Source organism: Colias eurytheme, chromosome 11 (assembly GCF_061535395.1).
Source record: "Colias eurytheme isolate Ceu_HAF_F1 chromosome 11, ilColEury1 Martin Lab GWU primary, whole genome shotgun sequence".
NCBI lineage: Eukaryota > Metazoa > Arthropoda > Insecta > Lepidoptera > Pieridae > Colias > Colias eurytheme.
The window spans coordinates 5,846,583-5,872,642 of NC_142990.1; the positions used below are offsets into that span (position 1 = coordinate 5,846,583).

Below are 26,060 nucleotides of genomic sequence, written 5' to 3' on the forward strand. Positions count from 1 at the left end.
AATATTATACCCACTTCTATTATTATCATAGAACTGTGATAGAAATTTTAGGATCTAAATATAAATGTTTCAATTTAGGGCTGATTTTTCAATCCTTGGTTAATACTTATTCGTCGAATAACGTTTACGTAACGTTTGCTGTGAGGTAGAAATAAAAAATAAGTTAGTGATTTTACTACTTTAAAGTATTAACACATAGGTAAATGTTAATAAATTGTAACTTTGTTTTAAATTTGGTTGTTAACTTCTTTGGTTATTAAATATTTTTGATATTGCATCAAATTAGTTAATTTATATTAAAGAGATATTTATTTGTAGAATAAATATAAATTGATCTCAATCAAGAACCCATTCTCCTAGAATACCATAGTCCATATTCATTCAAGACTTTCATTGAAATTACATCTCTTGTAGGAAACAGGAAGTCGCAATAGCGTCATATCTCCAACAATAATAAAACAACAAGTCATTTTAATATTTATATTTACTGAATACTATCAGTTATTTTACTATAATCTGGCAAAACCGCTTTCAATGTTTTTTATTAGACACGGATCAATAATGACTAGTGAGAGCACAAAAATTAATAAGGTCGGCAAATTAAAAATGAAGGTTTGCCCACTGGCCTTTTGCTTTAAGCTTATTTAATTACATATTGTTCAGACAACATGATTGCCAGACTACAGATAGGTACATATAAAACGTTGGAACGTAAAGTACATCAATCGTTTATGACGATACATCAAGAGTTCTTAGAATTACAAAGTTCTAATAGTTCCTTCAAGACAATTTATTAGACGCAGTGGAATATTTAATTAAATTTGCATTTAGAGAAATCCATCTCTGGGTGTTGCTCCATGAACCTGAAACAAAAAAAGGATTTTAAGTTGAAGATATTATTTCGTCGTTAACGTACGCGGAAAATATATCAAGGAGATTAATTATCTGAAATATGAAAGTATTAAATCCGCCAATTCGCTCAAATCACAATTCTTACGTGTATAAGTAATCATTGAACTTGATGTAGCCTTTTACTTTCCGATCTCCCAAGCGCTCAATAAGAACAGTTATAGGCAAATCAATAACAAATATTTATACGTATTACATATTATTTAATGGAATTACAATCGTAATATTACCATTTTTTATTCATATAAGAGTCAGAATTGAATCATTAGTAATAATTTAAATTTATATTTGAAGCATATTCTCTCTCATAAAAATATCTAGACTCCGAGGTGTATTTTTAAGAACATAATCTATCAACATTGATAATCTACATCCAAAACAAATCTCATTGTAAACAATGAATACAACTTTCAATGTAATTTGTATGACATGTTTTTGAAGTGAAAACTTCTTTAGCGGCGTTGAGCACTTTTTCTGTAATGGGTATAAAATCTTAAACTCGCGTCAGGACGCGTGACCTGATCGAAAAAGCGTAAGACGGATACCATTCCAAAATATCAAACATGCTCAACGTTAATAATCAAGTTTTCACTTCTGCCGGCACTCCCGGAGAGCAACCCGCCTTTTTTTTTCAAAATTTATTCACCCCTAAACCAAATAAAAGAGAACTGAGTTAAGAATTATTCTACATATATTAAAGAATAATGCTATTATCGATTTTAACGACTATTACATACGCCATTTTTTAGCCTCTGCTTATTTGGTGAAGGTGGTAACTGATCATATTTACTCACTTCTTAAGTACGTCTTGTTTCTTCTGTTCGTCACTGGTCGGCAGTCCCATCTCCTTTTGCCTCTGGTCGTACATCATCTTCTCAACTAGGCCTCTAGTTTCTCCGTCCAAATCCGACAACTTTGACGGCTCTATAAGCAAAATATATTCCATGCTGTTATAATAAATGCGAAAGTAACATTATAGCTGTAAGATGTCATATCTGAATAATCGTACGGATTATGAGGTAGATGAAACTTTGTAGAAGGACATGGACTTTATACTTATAGATCTATGTGGTTAAAACTAAACTTTAGTCCACTCCGATAGAAGATGAATATTTTATATGTTTATTGGTTATCGTTATGTACGGTACATAATACCTACATAGTTTAATACTGAAAGTTAGAACAATATCGTGAAGCGGACGAACACCTATTATTATTATTTTGGTTTCAAGGACACGGAATGTGCACCAGCTGCAACTGTTTTGCTCTTTTTTAAACACATCCATTATAAAGAACTCTTCATGGTACCCAATTTTATCAAGTCGATATAGCTTATATAATATAAAATACTACCAACAAAATTTAAATAATCTAAAAATCTTGCTAATATTTTAAATGCAAAAGCTTCGATGGATGAATGTTGACCAATCAAGTAAAAACGTAGGAAGGGATAGGCATACAAAGAAGTACAAAGTACATAGGCTATTTTTTGTGGAGGTGGTTTCTATAGCAGAACATATTATTCTTTACGAAGATGTTTAAAGGTTACAGCGATATTAACGTAACAAATCATCAGGTCACTTTATACAGCCTAGTGGAACATTACCCAAAACCATCGTTAATAATGTAACTTGTTAACTACGAGTAAATCAACATTAAAACAAGTCATAGCGTTGACAAACTTCGCAACCTCTACCGATCGTTTTAAAATCATTTTACACTATAGGTGTGAAAGTAGCATTGTAATGAAAACTTGTACAGGTATCGCTTGTCGAATATAGTTCTCCGGAAGATATTATGTAAATGTGTGTTTTTTGCACTAGTAAAACTCAATCATGAGGAGATATCAACAAAATCATGTTTATTTTTACTTATTTCATGGTAAAGCGCGTGGCAGGATAACATATTTTATGTATCAAATTACTCTGAATCAGAATGCGGTGATACATTTTTTGATCTGAATTTTAGATTTATATTTGTTATTTTAATCGAATTCCTATATTTGCGGTTTCGAATTACACACGAAGGCTAAAATATTTCTTAATCATCGCGATGCGTCACTACATTTTACAGCCTTAAAAATTTCTTAATTTTCAGATGGCATTTATGAGTGAGTGGAAAAACACGAATAAGTTTTGTGTTAAATAATATTTTAAGTTTGTAATAATGTGGTAATAACTCGACAAACTCGAAAAAATCTTTAACCTACCTGGATTTATTTTCCTAGTAGATATTTCTGGATCTGTCGTCACTAAACGGCCCCACCAATTCATTTTGTTAACCTGCAAAAAAATATTGACATTACTACATTTATAAATTAACACACACATACAAATTACTTTTATATACAACGACTGCAATTTATTATAAATACGCCTACTTAAAGCATGTTTACATACACCTTTTCTCAAAACGTTTATGTCGATATAAATTTTTAAAGAATAGAAAATATCAATCACGGGAGGCGGGATTTGAACCCGCGTCTTCTGTAAGAATAGAAAAAATTCGAATATGAGTCGAGGGATAGAATTCCGTCTCATGATCGATTTATTTCTATTCTTTAAAAAAATACATGTAAAAAGCATTTTAATGCCATAAAACTAAAATATCAAATTCAACATTTACGCCCGTCATAGGTACCTTTTCTAAATTAACGAGTAAATTCCTGCCGTCCTGCAGCACCCACGTCGATTCTTCAATCTTGACGTCCGCGTCGAGTTCCCCATCAATGATAAGGGGCTGGCCCTTGATGCCGACCTTCAGATGACGCTTGCTTATTACCACTGTCAAATCACGAGGACGCAATACTTGCCGAAGAGGTACCCGCAACTGCAACAAAACTAATCAATGTTCAACGTGTCCAAATTGTGGCAAATACTTATAGATTGACTAGTCCGCTTCAGCTTAGCCCGATGTAAATAGTAAATACATAGCCTCTATAGCACTCAAGGATCACGTAAATATCCAACGGTGAAAGAATTTTTGAAACCGATCAAGTAGTTTCTGAGGATTTTCTGATGAAACAAAAAAAAATTGAGCTTTGTAAGTACCTATTCAAAATACGCGTTTATTCCGGTTGCACCGAGCAATACATAAAATCATAGTGCAGAGCAACTGGCGCGACCGGTAGAGATCACACGCAATAAGTAAAAATATTTTAATTTACACTGCGTATTACTTTATTGATAACTGTTTCGATTTATTATTTATTGAATGTTGTTTAGCACCAGAAATATAAGTTACATTATAGATTCATCATTTATTACGTTAAAATATTTAAGCTGGTAGGTATGCTTATTTATTGTTATTCAATTAATTATTTAAATGTGCTATAATAATATGTAACGTTTTATAACTTCAACCACAATTTATATGCCTATAAAAAGAGGCAAGGAAATCGATTTTATTCATTCCGCATAAAGCTTTAATGGAGTTAAGGAAAATGCATAAAATGAGAATATGCTTGTCATTTGAGTAGCTCAATATCCACAAGTTTTTTGCAGTTTTAGCTGAAGTTCTTGGAAGATGTCTCTACGTTAGATTGATCATACGATTATTGTGCAACAATAAAATTTACGATGAGGGAAAATCAATGGTTAATATAGCAAACGTGAACGACATCAGAATAAATAATGTGGAACTAAGGAAAACTAGTCAGTATAAATGTATCGTCATTATATAGATTTGCAAAGATAAGTTTCAACTAATGCAGATACCCCATATTTAATTAATTATTTTATTATAATAATATATAATTAAATAAATAGTGCATATATTTTGCACACAATTGACCAATTAGGCAGAACGGCTTATGTAACAGGATACAACTAAAATGTATCTGCATTTATTTACGTAGACGGATATGATCATTCATGATATAAATATTAAATACTGGAAAAACAAGACGTATTAAACATTGTAATTTAACGAAGTTACAATTTTAAAAGGTCATAAGTTTATAATGTTTAAGTGAAATGGTTCTATAATAATTATGTGATATAATAAGTGTTGACCAGTCCTTATCGAAATGGCGATCTCGTTTATTTCATGACGCAAATCAGCCCTCGATTTGAATTTTTATGAATTTAATGCTATCGATATCGTTTTTAGAGTCTAATTGTAGATATTTCAGAATAATACCATCAACTAAAGTTTTATCTGGTGCACTTGTTGCACTTTAATTACTTACTGCATAAAATCTTGAACATGACGTTAGTTTATCATTTATTTAATTAAAAGAATTAACCTGGGCGATATAATGTATTCCATTAAAACGTCTATTAACGATCAACTTGATGTAAGTATAATTATATTGAAGGTCACTTCCGTGAAAAATTAGAAATTCATCATCAGATCAAGTACTTTGATATATGTAGGTACGTCAACTGAGAGAAAAAAGACTAGTAAAGAGCTCGTACGAATACGCCCATTTGCAAAGGTTTTTGCTTCGTTCGTACACATAAGGATCTTCACTCTCGTTTGCCATATCTATTATCATCTCATTAGTTGTTACATTTACCCGCTATTTATCTGACCGCGAGAACAAGGTGCACTCGATTGAGGAGCGTCATACTGACACGCGGAGAATACGGAATCTTTCGGAATAATAATATGATAGCCACCAAAGAACTTAGCCGACCACTATGGCGGGGTGACCTCGCATTCCACACAAGGACGATGAACATGAACATATCGACATTTGCGTCTGATAAAACTGCACAACTGTATAGTCAATCGTTAGTGATTATATTATATCTACGCTATTTTAAGTGGAATCATTAAATTATAAAAAAATTATAAACGGTTAACAATTTAATCATTATGTGTGAATAATAATGTAAATAGTTATGAATTCTTGTACAGGTGCGCATAATAATATAATGAATTGGGTAGAAATTAATATTTTGTGTTTGATCTGTAAACACAAGACTGACTTGGTCGAATTCAAAACATGTTCAATTATATTGACATCACATCGCAGTTTATTTAAAAAAATGATTATACAAAAGAAAAAAAAACAATTAGAACGGTGGAGGTTCATTACGTACCAATTCTAATGAAACTTAGAAAGACTGAAGAGTCCGAATTGAACACGATAGGAAGAACAATCACGAAGCAATTATATTTGAGCGTGTGACTGAGAAATTAACCAAGCCTTCAAACTGCAGTCTCGTAAAGAATTACTTTTTGAGAAACCTTGCAATTACCGCGCTCAATACCATGGTGTACAATGTTCACGTGTTTTACACAGATACTGATTTAAAATATTTTTACGGTAAACAAATCAAACAACTCGAAAATGTATTTTTTATAGATTAAATCTAGGACGCAAACAAGACCATAATTAATAATTATTATTATATTAAGTATTATTATATTAAGTATAATAAAGTTTATTTGGATAGATTATTGTCTCAGTAACCATGAGGTGATGTGCGTTTTCCGGATGTCCTTGTTGTGATAAAAGCAGTTTATTTTCAAAATAAATAATTAATGAAAATGAAGAAGATTATTACACAGTTCTGCCTAAACCTTATGCAATAAAAATGATTCCGCTCAAAACTACGAAGAATAGCGCTTCAAATCTTATATCTAATTTGAAACGTGTGGCCAGTTTTTTTTTTGAAAAGTAAATTAGCGGTCATGTTACCTATCAATTACATTGTCAAATCGTATACACATAATTTGTAGCAATTCTAATTCCATTCCAAAGGCACAAGATTTACACAAGGTTGCTTTTTAAGCTAACCCAAATGAATTTTTAATAGTTCTAGCAAATCTACCTTTATTTACCATATCTTTGAAAACGTGACTAATTTAGAATAACTAAGAACACGTCAGTACTTATATGCTGCTGATGGCTAAAACAATAATAAGTCTTCTTTACCACTGTGCTGATAACTTCATTAAAAAAAATGTCGTTAGTAGTCAACATGATTAGAATATTATTGAACGTGAATATATCTTTACTATGATAATAATTAAAGCCTTTGTTTGGTGATCTTAAAACATGCATTCATGCATTAAAGTTTTAAGATTTAGAATTTCATTGTCTATCATTCAATATAACTGAATATTTGATCCTGCACTATCGTTGGAAGTATACAAGGATAGTTTAAATTAATTAGATACATTATCATTGAACTTGGATGGGTCACGTATGCGTTCATCCTTTTTATTGATGTAACATCTTGTGAATCGTAATTTCTATCACTTTCCGAGTCCCGCATGATTCAATGTAAGAATGGCATGGCCTCGCTCGGTCTTGCACAACCACTGGAGTACCACAGGGTACGACATTGTGGTCCGTCGTATAGTATACGTGACTGAGCTTCTGTTTTTCACAAATCACTTTTATATTTCCTTTTAGCTCATTTTGAATACTAACGTTGTTTGACTCGCTTGACCGTTGCAATTCTTACGAGAGAACTTGAGCAAATATTACATCAAGTGAGACAAATTTTTCGACATTCAAAGTTTGTAATATTTGACAATCTGGATACAATGTTCGATGCGTTATGTTAATAAACATTCTAAAATAGAATCGATATTAACAATTAAAACTATTTCAAACATTACAATAATGTACTTTTGTTGGGCTTCAACTTTCCTATCTTAAGTGTAAAAATGATAAAATAAAAAATATAAAACTGAAAAAATGCATTATTTATTAAATTGAATGCACACTCGCTGAAACGTTAAAAAAGTGGAGTACAACCGGTAACATGCAACTTTATATATAAAACCTTGCGTCTCGTTGCAACACTCTCAGTTCGACTCTAGTCGCTTTGCCGCTTGGAACGGGCGCGTCAAACGTCGCCGGCCACACGGAGAGGGCGAGAGAGGCTACAACTCGCTGAAGAAGCGAATGCGAATCCGACAGCTATGTGGACCGTGTGAATGCAGTGTTCAGTGACGTAATATTTGTGTGACAAGCTTATCAGGACCCGCGTGGAGGTGACTGTACAAACAATGGATATGAAAAGTGCGGTAAGTTGCGTAGGCTGTTATTGCTAATCGTCCATCACCAATCTAGCCCAAATTATGTCAATGAAAGTGAAAGAAATGGTGTCAAATAATAATTTAACAGATTTACATATTTTGTTTGAAAATAAGAACACGGAAGAAAGTGTTTGTGTTAATAACATATACCACATACCTTAACCTCCCAGATTAAACGTAAGTTATTTAGATGATATTATTTTAATCAAATAATAATAAAAAAAAAATTAATGAATTCTCGGTCATACCTATATAAACAAAATACTTTGACAACAATATTATGTCGCGACTTACATAATTCGTGACTGGTTACTTCTATATAAATATCCTGATTCACATTAAATACTACAATAAAAAGAAGCTGAGTACATTTTATTACCAACTAGCGGTCCACCCCGGCTTCGCCCGTGGTACATATTTATGTTTTCTCTACATAAAAACCATCCTGGTACTTCAAGGAATATAATAAAAAAAGAATTATCGAAATCGGTCCACCCGTTCTCGAGTTATGCGCTTACCAACACATTTTGCGATTCATTTTTATATATTACCAATAATTATTATTAAACAAAAACACAGTCGTTTCGCGAATATACAAAACAACACAGTAGAAATATAAACATACCATTAAAATATTCCTATACAAATAATGAACGAATATATTATTTATGACTAGTACTACTTCCATTTGGGACGATGGAGGCAGAGGTCAAGCGTCTCAATGTCCAAAAAAATAATAATCTGACGCATACGCTGGCTAGGACGCCCAAACCAAATTTACCACGAAATAAATGTCGATGTTCCGCTCATATGATGAATTATTATATTCCTTCGTATAGATGGGATATATGTATTTATGTTAGTCTCAAAAAATATTACTGGCAAAATGTCCAATTATGATCCAATAGGTAATATGTTGAAGATACTTTTGAGTTGTTATTTTAGACCGGACTCTCAGTGGAGTTTCGTTTGCAAAAATAGCGGACCTAAATCTGACTTCTGATATACATATATTGTATAGATCCCAGACATCCTATAGTGCCAACCAGTTTTGTGGTCCCCCTCTCCTCACCCCGGTAATTAAATATGGCATACAAAGAAAAACATAAAAATTTCCAAAACATGCCGTGTGGGGTATCAAATGAAAGAGCTTATTGAGTAGATCACGAATATATAGAATCGTAAACAATGGACTATTGTTAATTATTTAAAATAATATTTTTTAAAAATATATTCATGAATTTTCAATCTATAGTGGTTTAAAGTTAAGTATTGTAAACTATTTGCTTCGAATGCACACTGCAACGCGTCAAAAGTCATTTTGGTAATAGAAGTTTACATTTAAATTTTAAATTTAAAGTGCATCTCTGCATAATAATTAAAATTATAAAATAAATAAATTAGCATCGGTAAAATGTAAGAATAAATTACACCAGAATCAAATATCAGAAGTATTTATAGCTTGACATCTTAAATTGCCATGAGAAATGGTATTCTTACAAAGAAAGATGATCGGATACGGGGTAATTATCACATCAACGATAAAGAATTTATCGGCACTATAAAACAATAATTGGGAGTTCATAAAAAACAAAGTTGAGTCACAATACACGGTGATTCCAAATTTTGAAGCACCTAACAACAGACGCCCAATAAAGAATTCAAATTATCACGAATACCGGAATGACCAAGCGAAGAATTTTAGCGTCGGTCGATGCTGTTTATTAGATCCGTTTGTTGTTTGTTCACGACTTATATTTAAATTCCTTTTTTGGCTATGCGGAATGGCAATAACAGTGTCTGACATAAGGCGCTACATTCTCATTCAATATAATGAATATTAAACACAAATCCTTGCATTTTGTATCCCCTGCTATTTGTCCCAATAGCATATGGTTAAAATTAAGAACTTTAATTCAAAGCTCTCATATTTCACGCATTTTTTACTGATACATTATTCCATCAATGCTTGATGGCTTGGTCCCTTGACCAAATAGTGTACATTAGTCCGTATTTAATAAATCGCAGCTGTTTCTTATCGGATGTGCATCAGAAATTAATTTATAAGGGCTGATTTTTCAATCCTTGGATAAAACATATTCGTCGAATAATGTATAAAACTACCATTTTAAAAACGTATTCTTATTGCCCGTATTTGACAGTTTACGTGACATTTTAATATTATCGTGTAATCTTTATTGGACGGATAAGTTTAAACCGAGCATTGAAAAATCGGCCCTTAGACAAGTTAGGATTACTTAACAAATGGTAACTTTGTAATAACTGAATAGCGTTAAATTGTCTGCTGCTAATACTTCAATTGACGATTTACCTACTCAGCTAATGAGATGTTTAAATAATTAAACATTATATTATCGAATCAATTATAAATTAATTTATATAGTATTTCTAAAACAGCACAATCGCGTTGTGCATGTTCGAGTCACACTATTGCAAAATATTAGTAACGGCTGTAAACCAAACTGCAGTTATAAGTTATTAGGGTCGAAATAATTGGTGCAGGGATTCGAATTGCCGACAACCAGTGGCCTTCACATTTCGCTATACCCGGATTTAGCGAACATCCAGCCAGAACGAGAGGTGGGCAGTACGTTGCACTCTGTAACTCCTCGCTATGATATTGTTTCTTTTCTTCTCCGTTAATTATAATTTATTTAGAACACGTTTAACAGTTGTTCGTGTCAGCCCTATTATATTTAAACGATGTAAACGTTACAGTTGAACAGAATTTAAAATGATATAGTTATACATATCTAGTAGGATTTTTGTTGGCTTCAAGGGTTAGTGTGACATGAGCAAGGGAATTTGGTTATCATTCCAATAATTTAGTTCTGAAAATTTTTAAAGAAATATTATCTATCACTTTTTGTGTAATCATCAAGGACGTATGGAGCGAACATTCGTAAGAAATGTGAGAACCACATTAGAACCTTATAAGTAACATTCTATCGATAATTTCTTAAGACACCATAACGTAAAACAGAGTACAGACATTTTCTTTATTATGAAGGAAGCTATATTAATGAAATTATATAAAATACTATTTTAAATTTATAGTAGAGATTATGAAATTAAAAAAGAAAACAAACAGAGGATTTAACGATACTTATTAACGAAATACAGACACATATTTCTTTGTTATTTAAACATTTTAATCTTGTGTTTAATCCCTAAGGTCAATTAAGATCACATAAATCGTCAGGGTTCGTTTAAAATCGTCGCTATAAATCAGTGTCATTGACATAGAATTACATAAAACCGCATTAGTTCACGGTCAAATTAAAATTAGACTTGTTTACAATTTATCAATACATAAATTATATAGGTAGGTGCTTAGATTGACAACTGATACAAATAACTTATTCTTTTAATTTAACTATGCTATTAGATATGATTTAATATAAAATGCTTTTTATGAATACATACTTCCGGATATATCTTATACTAATGCATTAATTTTGTTGAAACTCAAAAGAAAACCTTATCTGAAATATAAAACAGTTGACATTTATCAAACATGTTTTGTTGAAATTGTTCAGGATATAGTATAATTAATGAGTACGCTGCCCAAAATTATTGTCCTATACCTATCCGGCTAAAAGGATTTACCCAAAGCAATATCCGTTTGTATTGTGATGTAATTAGGTATAACCCGGTCACAATATCACAAAAAGTTTATGAAGCAATGATGCCTTAAGCAATCACGATGTGCGAAAAAAGAGTTTAATGGAATTTGTATAGGATTTTGTTATGACAGATCAACGCTAACTACAACCACTTAGCAGCTTTATTATTAAGCAAGCCAAAAATTATATCCAACAATGGTCCGAATCATTCGTTGCAACGACAGTTTAAGGTCACTGAGTAGTAAATTTTACTTGCAGATATACATTTACATTCGTCATTCACCGCAAACAACATAAAGATAACGACTTACTACTTTGGTATTTGGAACAAAATCTCAAAATGATGTCAAAAATTGATGTCAGTTAAAAATGGCGAAAGGCAAACGGGTTTTAAAAAGGCATCATATTTTGTAATGTTAAATATTTTATGGCGAAAAGATACATTCCTTGTAAAATTTATAACAACCAAAACAATCCATTTCTTTTTCCAATCGACATAATAAAGGAAAACAATCCAAAATTATCCTGAATCTGAATGGATACTATGTTTTCTATAAATTTAAAACTTTTTTGAGTAACTTGATTCTTAAGCAACATAATGTTATTTGTGCAAAACTTGATCTACTTATACACCGTACAACAATTTTTAATAATTCTGATGATTAGCATACCAAAGATAATAATGTTACATTTGAAACGAATTGATAAGTTAAAACTAGAAATAAGGAGGATTGTACACAACGATAGTGACCTTAATCATAATTGACAACATGTTGCTTTGGACGAGTTGATATTTATATACCAGTTAGCATGATAGCCAGGAAACGACACACTATTTGAAAAAGATTTCAATCCTTCAAGGTAAATTGTTTTTGTATTGCGTTCGATTCTTTACAGACTTCAGACAACACACATTTATCAGCTGTTAAGTATAAACAAGATGAAGTTAAATGTTTCTCACTTTAACTCACAGCTCCCAAGCTGTAATAGATATTATTAAATAAAAATAATTATTCCATGGACAGAGACATGGAATAATTACACAAAGACTCAAATGTGTACTTGTTGAACATAATATTTTTTTATTTATTTTTATGACAAGAACCGTAAACGTATTACTTACTTACTTTTTTTTTCTAGAAAGTGTAGACGAACAGTAGAATATTATTGATATGTCCAAAAAAGTTATGATGATAAAGTTCACATAATGATTAGGTACTTGAATATTTTTAGCGTAACAAGAGCATGCAGTACTTGTCGTAACATAACAGTAGATTCTAGACGTCAACGAGTGATGTCATTTAATCATGAATAGAAGAATCCGGATAAGTAACCTATTCCATGGCCACTTTTTCTAATAGAACATCCTACTCAATAACGTACGTGTTATTAGGCGTTAATTGATTGTGACGTATCAAAACAAAAAACAAAACAAATTTTAATCCTCATAAAAATGATGTAAGAAAACATCCGTTTAAATAATATTTATTCATTGTTTGTAGCAGTTAACATGTTTCATTTCCATATCTCTGTTCAAGATCATCTAAAGCAGACCTCGAGTAGAAGGCGAAAACATGGCTCTATTAAAATTTATTAAAACTGTATGGTAAAGCGGAATTTATTAAATCTTCTTCATTGTCAGTCGGTAGTCGAGTAGCTTCCAAAGCAATTTGCATTGACACGATTCCTGTGAGTTTGTACATAAATACATCAATTCAGTTCAAGGACGACCATAAGCATCATAGTACAGTTTGTGACCAGCGTGAACAATGTGTTATGACGCTGTGTCCTCATGCAACAGCCTCATATAAAATATCATATTTAATCGTTCAAAATTAGTTACGCTTTTTACCTCCTTTCATTGGGCGTATTCTTCAGAACCGTATTTTAATGAGACTATTGCAAAGCAATGCCCGTTTAGATGCACATTTAGTTATTTAACGTGTGAAATCTTTAACAACAATAGAAAGTATATACTTTCTTTCTTAGAATGAAATCATAATATGTATCGCTACATAAAAGAATAATTAAAGTATGAAAATAAAAGTATGTATTAAAATTATGAACCCGTTATCCATTGTGACATTTGCATTACCGAAAGTGTTCCAAGAACATGCAATAGCACGCTTTCTCCTCTAAAGGAGAACAGTCAAAATGCTTGTTAACTGATTATTATCATGGTAAATATGTATTAGTTATACCTACATACGTTGCTTTTGAGTCCTAAGACAAGGTATTCTTGACGGCTGTCTCACTAAGAATTTTTCTAGTAAACATTTTAAAGCTAATTTTATACTTCGAGTGATAATTTTGCAATCAAATACACACTTCTTACGTATTTATAAATAATATTTCCCACTCATAAATACCCAAAATTCAATACACGGGCTTTCCTATTAAACAATTAATCTGAGAAGTAAGAGGTAGTTGTACGTTGATATAAATCAGCACAGTTTTTGGGTTTGTGCAATGCAGTTTTATAAACAAACAAAAATATAATAGTTACACATTATCTATTAACATTTCAAAAGCGCTTCGCTTAATTAAGCACCGTACTTTGCTTGTTATTACGAGTACGTGTTAGAGAAGCAACATAACTAATTACATAATTTTTGTATACGGTCGCATTGCATAAATGTTTGTGGGACGGAAAGCAATCGTCATTACGATTTGCGTTGAGATGTAAGAGTAATGTGTTCCGTGATTACAATTACCGTTATTGACACGAGGCGTAGACGGATAGGTACATTCAATTAGATTCGTCAAGATTACCGCTGTTGTGTAATTTATAACCGGTGCCTCGTTGAACTAAATACGTTACCAAACCATGCACCTGTCATTAAACTATAAACTTGAACTCAAGTGCTCATAAGAATTTCGTGTTGCCTGCATTATACTGAAATAATTATAATACCTCGGCAATTATAAATGCAGTTATGTTCATGGTCATAAATTAGTATGTGCAAATAGATGATACTTATATTTATTATCACGTGTGAGATAAACGCGAGAATATGAAGTTTTACCACAGTAATTAGCATTAATAGCACATGGGATCTTCGTCGTGTCTGAGCCACGTGTCAATCAATATCAATTAAATCCAGAATAATATAGACTCACATCCGCCATGAATCACGTGTACTCCTATGTGATTTGATCGTTATTACAAAAAAAAAATACGTTACGAAATGAAGCACTTATTTTTAATCGAACGTCAATTTAACATTAACCAGGCAAAAAAGTCGGTTGGTAACATATTATATTCTGCGTCTGAGGAGATTAGAGATTGTCATTTTGCTCCAAACCATATAATTGTAAGCAAAGACGACAAAACTGCGGCTGAGTTCTTTTCCTGTTGCTGTACTTAAATGTTATTCTACAATTCGTAATTTATCTCAACTTAGATATTATGATGCCTAATAGTTCACATTTATTATGCACCTATGATTGCGTAACTTTAACTGCGCAGACAAGAATTGAGAATGTTTGTCGAAGCATGGCTAAATTCAGTCATATGTAATGAATTCGAATATTAACATGGACAGATGGACATTTACATTAAATCAAAGTCCAAAATGCTACTACATCAAAAAGTTGTTCTTTAAAAATGTTTGAGTTTCTGTGAATATGTCAAGTACTATTTCGCCATAATACATAGAGCATTGGAAGCCATGACGTAGGATTTGAATTGAGTCAATAGGTAACCAAGCAGCGAAAGTAATAGTCAGCCATACCATTAGCAAAGGTTTAGTTCCACGGAGTACCACAAAGCCAGAATGGAACCGGTTATTTGCAAATGGCGAAACATTTTGCAACCTCGCCCACTACTTCTTTTGTAAAAAAATGCGGAATAAACCCATGGATAATATACCTATTTTGTTTTCCAGTTAGCAAACACAATGTTGTCTTTTGACAGAGCCTACAATCGTTGACAATCAGCTAGGTAGTTTTTGTAATGACCATGTAATAGCCATAAACGTAGACGCGCTACCTAAAATGACTATCCATCATCTTATCGTTGGCATAACAAAGGGATGTCGACGAGTCCGTGAGACCGAAATAAAATTTAAATTTATTGCAACAGAGGCCAACAAAACAAGACGGCAAATAAAGAGAACGCGAACCTTGAAAATTGTATCTGACAAAATCAATCGGACTCTAAATAAAACTTGACCTAAAAATGAAATTGATGAAACTTCGCTAGATATTGTTACGTAGAGCGATGAATACCTAGACTTTGAATTATTCAAATTGATAAACCCGGAAGTGATGTAATTTAAGTGCTTAATTTAATTTATTGATATATTTTATTACAGATAACCACGACCAACTGGCACATCCCGAGGCCGTCGTTATCTAGCAGCAGTACGGGAAGCATCAATGACCCGCGATCTCAAAGAGGCTCCGCCTCTAGCCAGGGGTCCTCTAGTAATCACAGCACGCATGTAAGTTGAAACAAAATCTATAATAATTAATAATCTAGACTGAAAAAGTGGCATTGGGATTCATATATGTATCATATTATACAATATTTGGTATACAGTGCAACCTTAATATAACGTACCTCAATATAACGATTTCCTCGATTTAACAAATTTTTCGTAATCCCCTTGAATTGTCCCTATGATTCAATACAAAATATCCCTTTACATTACGAACATTTTTTGCGAACAACCTCTTTATAACGAATTTTTAACTATCAAGAAAAGTATAAATACCTCTAATTAACGAATTTCGTCAACCCAAAACCTTTATATAAAGTTCCAACCAATGTAATGATTCTTAATCTCATAGTATGTGATTCATGTCGCGACAGATTTCGACATGCTTTTGTTCGTAAAACGATCATTTTTGTTTAATTTAAATTGGAAAGTAATGTGAACACTGCTGCTCTTCACTATTGTTAAAGATTCAAGTTGAAATGGAAATCAGAAACGTAAAAGACCTCTTTATAACGAATTTTAGACCAACCTAACCTCAACATAACGAACCTCAGTTCAACGAATTACTTGATATAACGAATATTTATTTGTTCCCTTCAGATTTGTTATATCGAGGTTGCACTGTATTATCATAATCTATGATCATCTACTTCGTCTCTATGCTATTGCAATATTCACCTATCACGGTATATGTGTTCCACCTCCACATTGAAAACAATCCGGACATAAAACAAATGAACGCGGATATGGCAATATTATGCAATAGAACTAAAAACCCATATTGCTTAAGCTATCACGACATGTTTCGATATACCTAACTCTGATCAATATTTTACAGAGCGTGTCTTCAGGATCTTTGCTGTTGAGTGCAGCACATTTAGCACGAATGGATGGCAGGGACTTATCCCATAATGGTTACATAAATCAAAACAAAGACGCCAATTTGATTTTTGAATGCCGAAAGTCACCATTGACAAGTGCTGTAATCTCCATACCTGAAGAGACTCGTGACGTGTCGGATGCCTATTGGTCAGATGTGAAGCGAGGTTCGATCCCCGAACAGGACACGACATCCCGAGCGAGCTCCACCCACTTCACCGTCGTGAATGGCTTTACAAAACAGCGAACAACGAAGGAGCCCAAGACTTGCTGTTGCAGTCACTCACATCAGATAACCGTGCTCGTCATATTCATGACGATCCTACTCTCCGTGTGTATACTGGCGGCAGTATGTTTTGTGGAAAGTAAGTAATTTTAGAGTAATTTAAACTTTTGAATGTACATTAAGTGCGTTTTTAAGTGATAAGTATAGGATGATAAAAAAAATATTCCAAAGTATGTTGCTTCCCCATAATGAACGTGACCTAATTCGTGCCAACGCATGTTCGGCTAGAACTATGATTAATCGCCTTTGTATAAAGATACGGGTATTAAATTAAACTTGTTTACACCTACAAAGTTTCACGTAATAATTAATTAATAATGGTTGCCATAATTGTGGCCTGTAAAGATGATCTAATTTTCAATTAAATCAGCAGCAATGGAACTCCCTCCGTACCTCCATATTTCCCGCACAATACAATCTGGACCTTTTCAAATCGAGGGTGAACAAGCTTCTTCTAGGCAGACGTGCATCCAAGTAGACCACATCGCCGCTTCCCATCAGGTGGGATCGTGGTCAAACGCCTGCCTATTCATTATAAAAAAAAAAGCAGACCGAACATAAATGCCAATACCATACATGCACTGACGAGATTACATTATATCAAATGTCTTGATCAAATAGGCTTGTCTACTGACCGATTTTAATCAATATATATAGATGAAAAGGTGAAGGAAATCATTCTCGTCATATACTTCGTAACTGAGACAATGACGGCCTTGACTAAGAGACCACATGAAAAGTAATTATTTCCTATATCAAAAGTATAAGTAGCAAGTATTTCAAAGCACCGCCGAACGCGTCATACCCTGATAACATCATCAAAGACATACATGTTTTTGGGAATCTGTCTAACATAATATTATAGTAATTAGATACTTTTTTTTCAGTGCGGATGCGCAGAGAAACCGGGATGTATAAATACTCTTAGAAACACGAAAATTACGACGAAATGTTATAAAATAAGGTGACAGCAAGAGCTTTTACTCTTCGAAGATTCTAATCAAGCATACGATTTTTTTTACAAGAACAGTGTAGAATGTCATGGATAACTTTAGCAAATCCTTGGAGCGCTATAAATAAATTGATTCATTAACACTGCTGTAAGCTGTGTTTAGTTACAATTTAAGTAACAATAAAACATTTTAGATTAATTTACTAGTGCAATAACGTTACAAACTTTTGTAACAAATTAATAGAAGAAATTATCTAGCCAATTATCATCATGTATTATAATATTTATGACTTAGTGCTCAAACTATTTCGTATTAGTAGTGGATTATTTAGATTTAAGTAAATTATTTGAAAAGCAGGTAGCTGTGATTTCTGTAGCAGATTTTATAGTCTTATGGATACTTTAATACCAGAAACTATAAAATTTTAAATGTGTAAATATTAAGAACAATGTTAAATTTATTGTTAGCCTTAGTTGTAATGAAGTAATGATCGTGGACTTTCACTTTCCATTCTGTAGGTTTAATGCTGATCTTAAATGGCGTAATTTGGTAAATATTGAATTGTACTGAATAGATTTCATTCATACATTATTCATATACATAAAGGTTTTTTTATTAACGAAATAATCTCAATCGTTTCCTTATTGCTGTAACATTTTCATTATAATCATTTCTTATTTATTTAAATATTTATTTGTATTCAGGCAACATTTTTACATGCCAATTTCGTACAAATTTTACCCAGACAAATATGAATCAATACTATCATATTAATGTAACTACTTAGTTTAAATAATTGTAAATAATAGTCAAATATGTTATATAAAATATCGCACACCCAGTTAAATCCTGTATTAATATAGCATAATAATATAAACTGTGATAAATACACATTCAAAATTCGTTGTCTTTTTCATTTTTTATAATCCCATAATCCTCTTTATATCCTTAGTGCAAGTCCACACTGCGAGCCTAGCGCGGTTGCGACGGCGGGCGCGAAATATCAAACGTATGAAACGCGCCTTTGTGTCCACATTGAAATGACTTTGGCGGAAGCCTAGTGCGACGGTAATGAGCGAGCCAGCGCGCGTAGTTTTCAAACTCTCCTATCCGCGCGTTCTGGCCACACTACGGGCCTAGTCAGCAAGCGACCCAATGCGCGGACGGCGGGGGTATCAAACCAGTTCGGTCTTGTCGCTCGACTTCTTATAAATATATCCTTTATTGTTTTTCGTAAAATAGCGTAAATACTTAATTGTTGAAGTGAAACTTCTTTATTTATAAGTGCGATTCAATCTAAAACACTTATATACACCACAGTAATTTTGTAGGGTATAATCTCAATTCTTCATATAAGATTCACCCGTTATTCCTCTGTTTTATTTATTTCATGTACAACTTCTATAATGATCTCATCTCAAAATCGGACTGTCCAGTAAAAATAGCAAATCGTCCAAAGTTTGCAACACCCGAAAAACGTCGAACTGCTACTTGAGCTCGCGCGTCGGTGTGGCCACCGCGAGCGCCCGCTCGTCGCGCCCGCCTAGGCCGCCGCCACCGCGCATTCAGTGTGGACGCACACTTACTAGTCACACAGATGAAATCACGCGACACAACAAGTTAAAACCATAATGAAATAAATGTATAAGTTGTAAAATGTGTCATGTTATTGGCCTCTATATGTAGTAGTAATAAAGTCACCTATTTATACAATAACCTATTTATAAATAAATTGAAACAGGTTGATTTCTGTATGTTGAAGAGATCTATAAGAAACAATTTTCTGTCTATATGAAACTTAGCAGCGTCCACCGTCAAAACAACTGAACATATTCATATGAAACTTGGGATTTCTTGAGCCTTCTGTGGTTACAAATTTTATATCATGCTATATTGTATACTAGCTTTCCCCTCGCGGCTTCGCTCGCTTTGTAGAAAACTTACCAAATTATATACTTACTAAAAAATTGCTCAAGAACCTTTATGTATTAAAAAAAACGCATCAAAATCCGTTGCGTACATAGTTTTAAAGATTTAAGCACGTGGGGGATATACTATAGGGACAGAGAAAGCGACTTTGTTTTATGCTATTAAGTATAGGATACAGTAATCAGCATGCATCCTTGGTTAAATGTGACCATAACTTAAACCATACTTTAACCTCCTAAGGACCAATGGCCTCATATAAGTACATAAACACCATCACCATTACAACCCAAAGCACCAAAAAGTTTTAACTAAATTACCAACCACCGTCCTCATCCGATGACAAAATCGAAAATTCGAAATATCTTAAAAAACACCGCGCTTTTCTGCCTATGATCACTGTGTAACGCGATTGGCTGAATTGAACTATTAGGTTTGGTAGGTAAATGGGTTATCCAATCACAGAATTTTAAAATACTTTAGTTCAAGTTTTTAAAATGGCTGGTCAACGTAACAGAGGTAAGTTAAATCGTTAATTATCATATTAATCTCTCACTTGATTTTCATTTGGTATTGAAAAATAAATAGTTAAAACAGTACAGGAACGTATTTTAATTAAATTTAACGAAACAATTCATATTGTATTTTTTAAATTCACGGATAATTTTTATGTGATCATGTGAGAACATTGGTCGTTACTTACAACATTATTTTCATTTTTTTTGTACTCAGTTGAAGACATTGGTAGTCAATGACTATAAAACATTTAATTAGTTAATAATTTATTTTGTTGTTTTACAGTAATTTTGAGTATAATTGTCCTGTTTTATGATTATAATTTATTTAAACTGTCAACAGGAATTACTATTGCAATCAAAATAAACAGTTATCTTCCTTATTTTTTCAGTTATTCGTGACGATAATATCATCGATTTCCTAGCCGACTGACGGAGATTTTATTCCTAGTGATGAAGACTTAGGAGACCCACCATTTGTTTCCAAATCGATTTTTAGTTAGCTCATTGATATTTCAAGTTCCTAATATTGTACTTCCAATGTTTTTATTTCTTTTTTTAACATATGTTCAGATAGTTTAGATATTTTATTACCTAATATGTAGTAAACTTACACATTTAGAATTTAAGAAAAACTGTTTTTAATTCTTTTGTATACTTTTTAGAGGTTATTGTATGATCTCATATGTTATAACATAAGTAAATAAAAAAATCTACAAGTAAAACCTAATTTTAATAAAAAAATTTTTGGATTCACTTAGGTCTGATGTGATCACATGGGAAAAAAATAAATCCAGTTTTTTTTTTCAGAAATGTATTCTATAAGCTATATTTTACACAGATAAAAAATCCCACAAGTAAATTTTAACTCTAACAATAAAAAAAAACAAAAAAATACCATTGGGTGGCAGGTCTGTTGTATTTTTATGTACTCAGGTGAGAACAATGGGTGGTAATGCAGAATAGGATTTTTTTAGCTTGGTCCTTAGGAGGATAAATGAACGCATATTTCAATATCACTCAGTAATTTACTTACAAAGTTGATATTTGAAAGAATTCAAGGTCAGTCATAGAAAAGTTTAGAACAGCTTGTATAACGCCACAATCAAAAGATTTTATTATTTGTGCACTCCTATCTGTATAACATGAGCAAGTTAACACTGGGTTATTTTCAAAATACATACATATAGTAAAATTAAAGGATATTGACACGCAAATTTGATGAAACTATATTTGTTATATAATATCTCCTCAGCATCATGTAACCTATAATTTTAAATTTGAATTTGAATCGACATAAAGGTTTTTTTTATTAACGAATGAATCTCAATCATTTCCTTATTGTTGTTACACAATATACAAGCGCGGTTAATATCGCGGGATTTCGTTTTGCACATACTTAGTTAAAGTTATAAATATTTTTTTTTATAATTTGTATTAACAAATGACCCGCCGCAGGATTAAATTTTAAACTACAATATACAAATTAACGAACCTCGACTTCTTCAAGTGTCTGCGTCCACCTATAGTGTTCCAAGTCACATCCGTTGCCAGCGTTGGGTTTAAGCTTGCCTTTCTCTTTGGGGTCATCGTCTTCATCATCTGCTGTGGTTGATGGTTCCGCTGCAACTGCACTGTCTCCGCTGCCGTTTTCTGTTTCTGTGAATTAAACATTTCTGTTATTGAAGTGAAAACTTCTTTAGCGGCGTTGGGTATAAAATCTTTAACTCGCGTCAGTACACGTGGCCTGATCGAAAAAGCGTAAGACGGATTTTTTTTAGCCTTTATACTCCATCCACGCGTAAGACCAAGAAGCTTATAGATATAAGCTTCTTGCGTAAGATGGATACCATTCCAAAATATCAAACATGCTGAACGTTAATAATCAAGTTTTCACTTCTGCCGGCACTCCCGGAGTGCAACCCGTCTTTTTTTTCTGTTATTTTCTGGTAATTTTCTATTAAGGAAACCCTTGTAACATACAAAAGTAAGGGTCATTTTCTATACTTGCTCTCTCAGTCACTTTAAAATAGCATTTCTTAGAAGAAACAAGCTGTGTGAAATTGACAATAAATAATAAAACATATTATAACTACTTTAAAAAAAAAACTTGTGACAATGTAAGTGTAATTTCAACTTATCTATTATTAGTTTATTTTTACTATTCAATATTTAGTAAGTGACATCATTATTAAATGTGTGTTCATTACTTGTGTTTATCCAGGCTTTGCCCATAGTATGTATATAACCTATAGCACTCAGGAATCACTTACATATCCAACGGTGAAAGAATTTTTGAAATTATATTTTACCTAGATTTGACTCATTTATACAAAAAAATTCTTCACCTGTTTTATTTTTTTCATTTCAAATCTTTAAAGTCATTTGCCATAAAAGTAGATATATTTTTGTTGATATAATAGAAGCAGCTACAATGTTTGTTAAGCTATTGCATAGCTTCTATCGCGGGCCTTGATCGCGGGGACCGAATCCAGAAATTTCGTAACGAAAAAACCTCACGCTCCCCACTCCGACGGACGGAGGTGTGGCTTGAAGGCATGCTATGCAATAGCTTTACCGCGGCAGTCCCCGAGTGCCACACATCTTTTTTTGAGGTGAAAACTTCTTTAGCGGCGTTGGGTATAAAATCTTAAACTCGCGTCAGGACACGTGACCTGATCGAAAAAGCGTAAGACGGATAGATATCAAACATGCTCAATGTAAATAATCAACTTTTCACTTCTGCCGGCACTCCCGGAGAGCAACCCGTCTTTTTTTTTATCAACTTACTTGTTTTTTTGTCCTTCTCAATGTCTTCTTGCATCAGTTCTGCCTCTTTATCAGTAAGTTCAGTCACTGTAGCCGGCTCAAAGTCCTTAGCGAGACGTTCTTGCTCTTTCTTTTGTTGTATTTCTTTCAATCTCTTCTCCGCTTCCTCTTTTTCTTTCCTAATTTTGTCTGCCTCTTCTCTGGCCTTTGCGGAATGTTTATAGAAAATATCTTTTACTACCTAAAATGTAATAAGAGTTTTGAATATTATTTATTCAGCCAGCAACTAAAAATTTCTTGTTATTTAAATTAGTCCTCAATTAATTAGTATTCTCAAGTTATGAAAATCTATTTTAAAAACAGTCCATTTGGTAATCTAGGCTTTTGATATATAGAATACTAGCTTTCCGCGCGCGGCTTCGCCCGCTTTGTCTAAAACATAATAAATTATATACTAAAACTTTCCTCCTGAATCACTCTATCTATTAAAAAAAACCGCATCAAAATCCGTTGCGTATTTTTACAGATTTAAACATACATAAGGACATAGGGACAGAGAAACTGACTTTGTTTTACACTATGTAGTGATATTACATATACAAGAAACCCATATAAATGCCATCAAGTAAAACTAATTGTAAACCATTTTAATGTTATGACTAGCGGTCCGCCCCGGCTTGGCCCGTAGTACATGTTTACATTTTCTCTCGATAAGAACCATCCTCGTACTTCAAGGAATATTATAAAAAAAAGAATTAAGTAACTAAATTGGTTCAGCCATTCTCAAGTTTTGCACTTACCAAAACATTTAGCAATACATTTTTATTATATAGATTACATTCGCTATATGCTTTCATTAATCATATGCCCACAGATAAGACTTCACAAGCATCAATAGCAGAGTGCATACACAGGCACAATTGTGTATGAAATAGCTATGCATAGTTTGTATATATTCAGGTATTCATATGAAATATATTAAATACCTCTTGAGAGAGCTGTAAATTGTCTATTAAGCATAGCAAAAAATGCTGCGTTTCATTCCACATTGCATGTAGAAATAAAAAGTAATTTTCCAATTTTATGAAAATGTATTGATTTATTGTACACTCGCTGATAATTTTCTAATAACCACTCAAGTGCTGAACGACCGGGAGCCGGTCGATCCACATTCAGGGGCTTGTGCGTTGCGACCGGCTCCCGGTCGATCAACAGTCGTGGGTTTTGCGTTCGCTTTATAAAACGGTCTAATAACCTTCCTCTTTCTAACTTATATGACATGTTAAGGAAAGAACAGGCTAGCTATAAATCAAGATAACAACATAACCACATGATTTAAGTGGCCCACTTTTCATGACACATTGAGTAGGTAGTTTTTTGTACAAAAAAATAAACAAGGAATGTGTAAAAAAAATGTATGGGAGGGTATGATGTTTTTATTTTCTCGTAAGAAGAGTGTAACAAAGGATCAATAAATATTAAAATCTCACTGAACAGCTGTTTTAATTTTTTATTAGCAGACAAAATGTAACAAAAATTACAAGGGTACATTTGCTTTGACTCAAGTTGTTTTTATTTATTTAAATGTTACCATGTTTTGACAAGGCATAGACTATTTTATTATCTATGAATATACATATATACTTGCAAATGTGCTATTGATAAAGGAATCTGAGATAATCGACTTTAAAAAAATATTGGACCGCCAAAAACCCCAACTGCGGCGGCACCGGGAGCCGGTTTCGCACAAGACCCGATTTTTGCAAAATGGCTCCCGCACTTGAGTGGTTATGGAATAGATATTTAGGAAATGTATTTAAGTTTGTTAAACTTATGTAATGAGTAATACTTTGATGACTAACTTATTTTTGTTTATTTTGTCACTATTAATACTAACCTTTTCCCATTCACCTTCTTTTCCACCAACAAAGAAGTCAGTTTTTCTAGATAAAAATCCTACAATTGTGTCCAATAACTGAAATTTGAAAGAAAATAAAATTAAAGAAAAGCTGCAAATATTATAAATGCATTTGTAGCATATAGGTTGTAATTTAATAGTGTAATGTGTGTAAGCAAATTTATATAAATATGTACCTCTTTTACACCTCCTTCGTGTTGTTGTGCCATCGCTAATAACATTGTATCAAATCTTTCAGGATCGTTAGCCATTGTTATTTTTCTACACAGCTTTGAACAAGAAAATAAAAATTTAAATTTAAAAATTGTAGTTTCTTTTGTTTGTATCAATCAGAACCGGGTAACTATAATGATTAAATAGAAACCATGCGGATTGCGGTTCGTTAAGCATAAAACTTATAAGCATTAAATATTTCACATTCAATACTTACTTCTATAAAATTTACACAATTCACAGTAAAATCGAATATAGTGTAATGATTTGTGATTTAAAATAATTTAAACTTCCCTTTTTCAATTTTTCGCTAGTGATGTGCTCGTTATCGTTTTGAGTTAAGAGCATTGACAATGACAAATAAAAATCGAAGTTTCCCGAATCATGATTAATTTTAAGAAGATTCTAGACAAAAAAGATCGATATTTAATTAAGTGAATTTATTGACATACATATTTTTGCAATTGTTTGCAAAAACTTATTTAACGTTTGTATTTATTTTTCATTTCAAATTGATTACACGATTTGCATGATTAAGTCGAATATGTAATAGATATCTTTATAAGGATGACCATTCATAGAAAGATAAAACATTAGATTT

General features: G+C 32.5%; 2 protein-coding genes across 3 annotated transcripts; one reads left to right on the forward strand and one right to left on the reverse strand.

Annotated features, from left to right (window-relative positions):
* Window positions 1-466: 466 nt before the first annotated feature.
* nudC (nuclear distribution C, dynein complex regulator) lies at window positions 467-25,819 on the reverse strand. Of its 2 annotated transcripts, none has more exons than XM_090107061.1 (9): window positions 25,677-25,819; window positions 25,423-25,507; window positions 25,226-25,303; window positions 23,350-23,569; window positions 22,055-22,218; window positions 3,550-3,738; window positions 3,119-3,191; window positions 1,704-1,833; window positions 467-863 (listed from the first exon to the last, which is right to left on the reverse strand). In XM_090107061.1, exons 2-9 carry the CDS (start codon window positions 25,495-25,497, stop codon window positions 812-814), a joined length of 981 nt encoding a protein of 326 aa, XP_089963187.1. In that variant the 5' UTR covers window positions 25,498-25,507; window positions 25,677-25,819; the 3' UTR covers window positions 467-811. The 2 variants fall into 2 exon arrangements, with proteins under 2 accessions (XP_089963187.1, XP_089963188.1); XM_090107062.1 differs by having other exon boundaries at window positions 25,423-25,515; window positions 25,677-25,818.
* LOC149904594 (uncharacterized) lies at window positions 7,665-18,185 on the forward strand. The gene is made up of 4 exons (XM_090107256.1): window positions 7,665-7,899; window positions 15,875-16,003; window positions 16,839-17,244; window positions 18,053-18,185. The coding sequence occupies exons 1-4, from the start codon at window positions 7,882-7,884 to the stop codon at window positions 18,091-18,093; spliced, it is 594 nt and encodes a 197-aa protein (XP_089963382.1). The 5' UTR covers window positions 7,665-7,881; the 3' UTR covers window positions 18,094-18,185.
* Window positions 25,820-26,060: the final 241 nt, after the last annotated feature.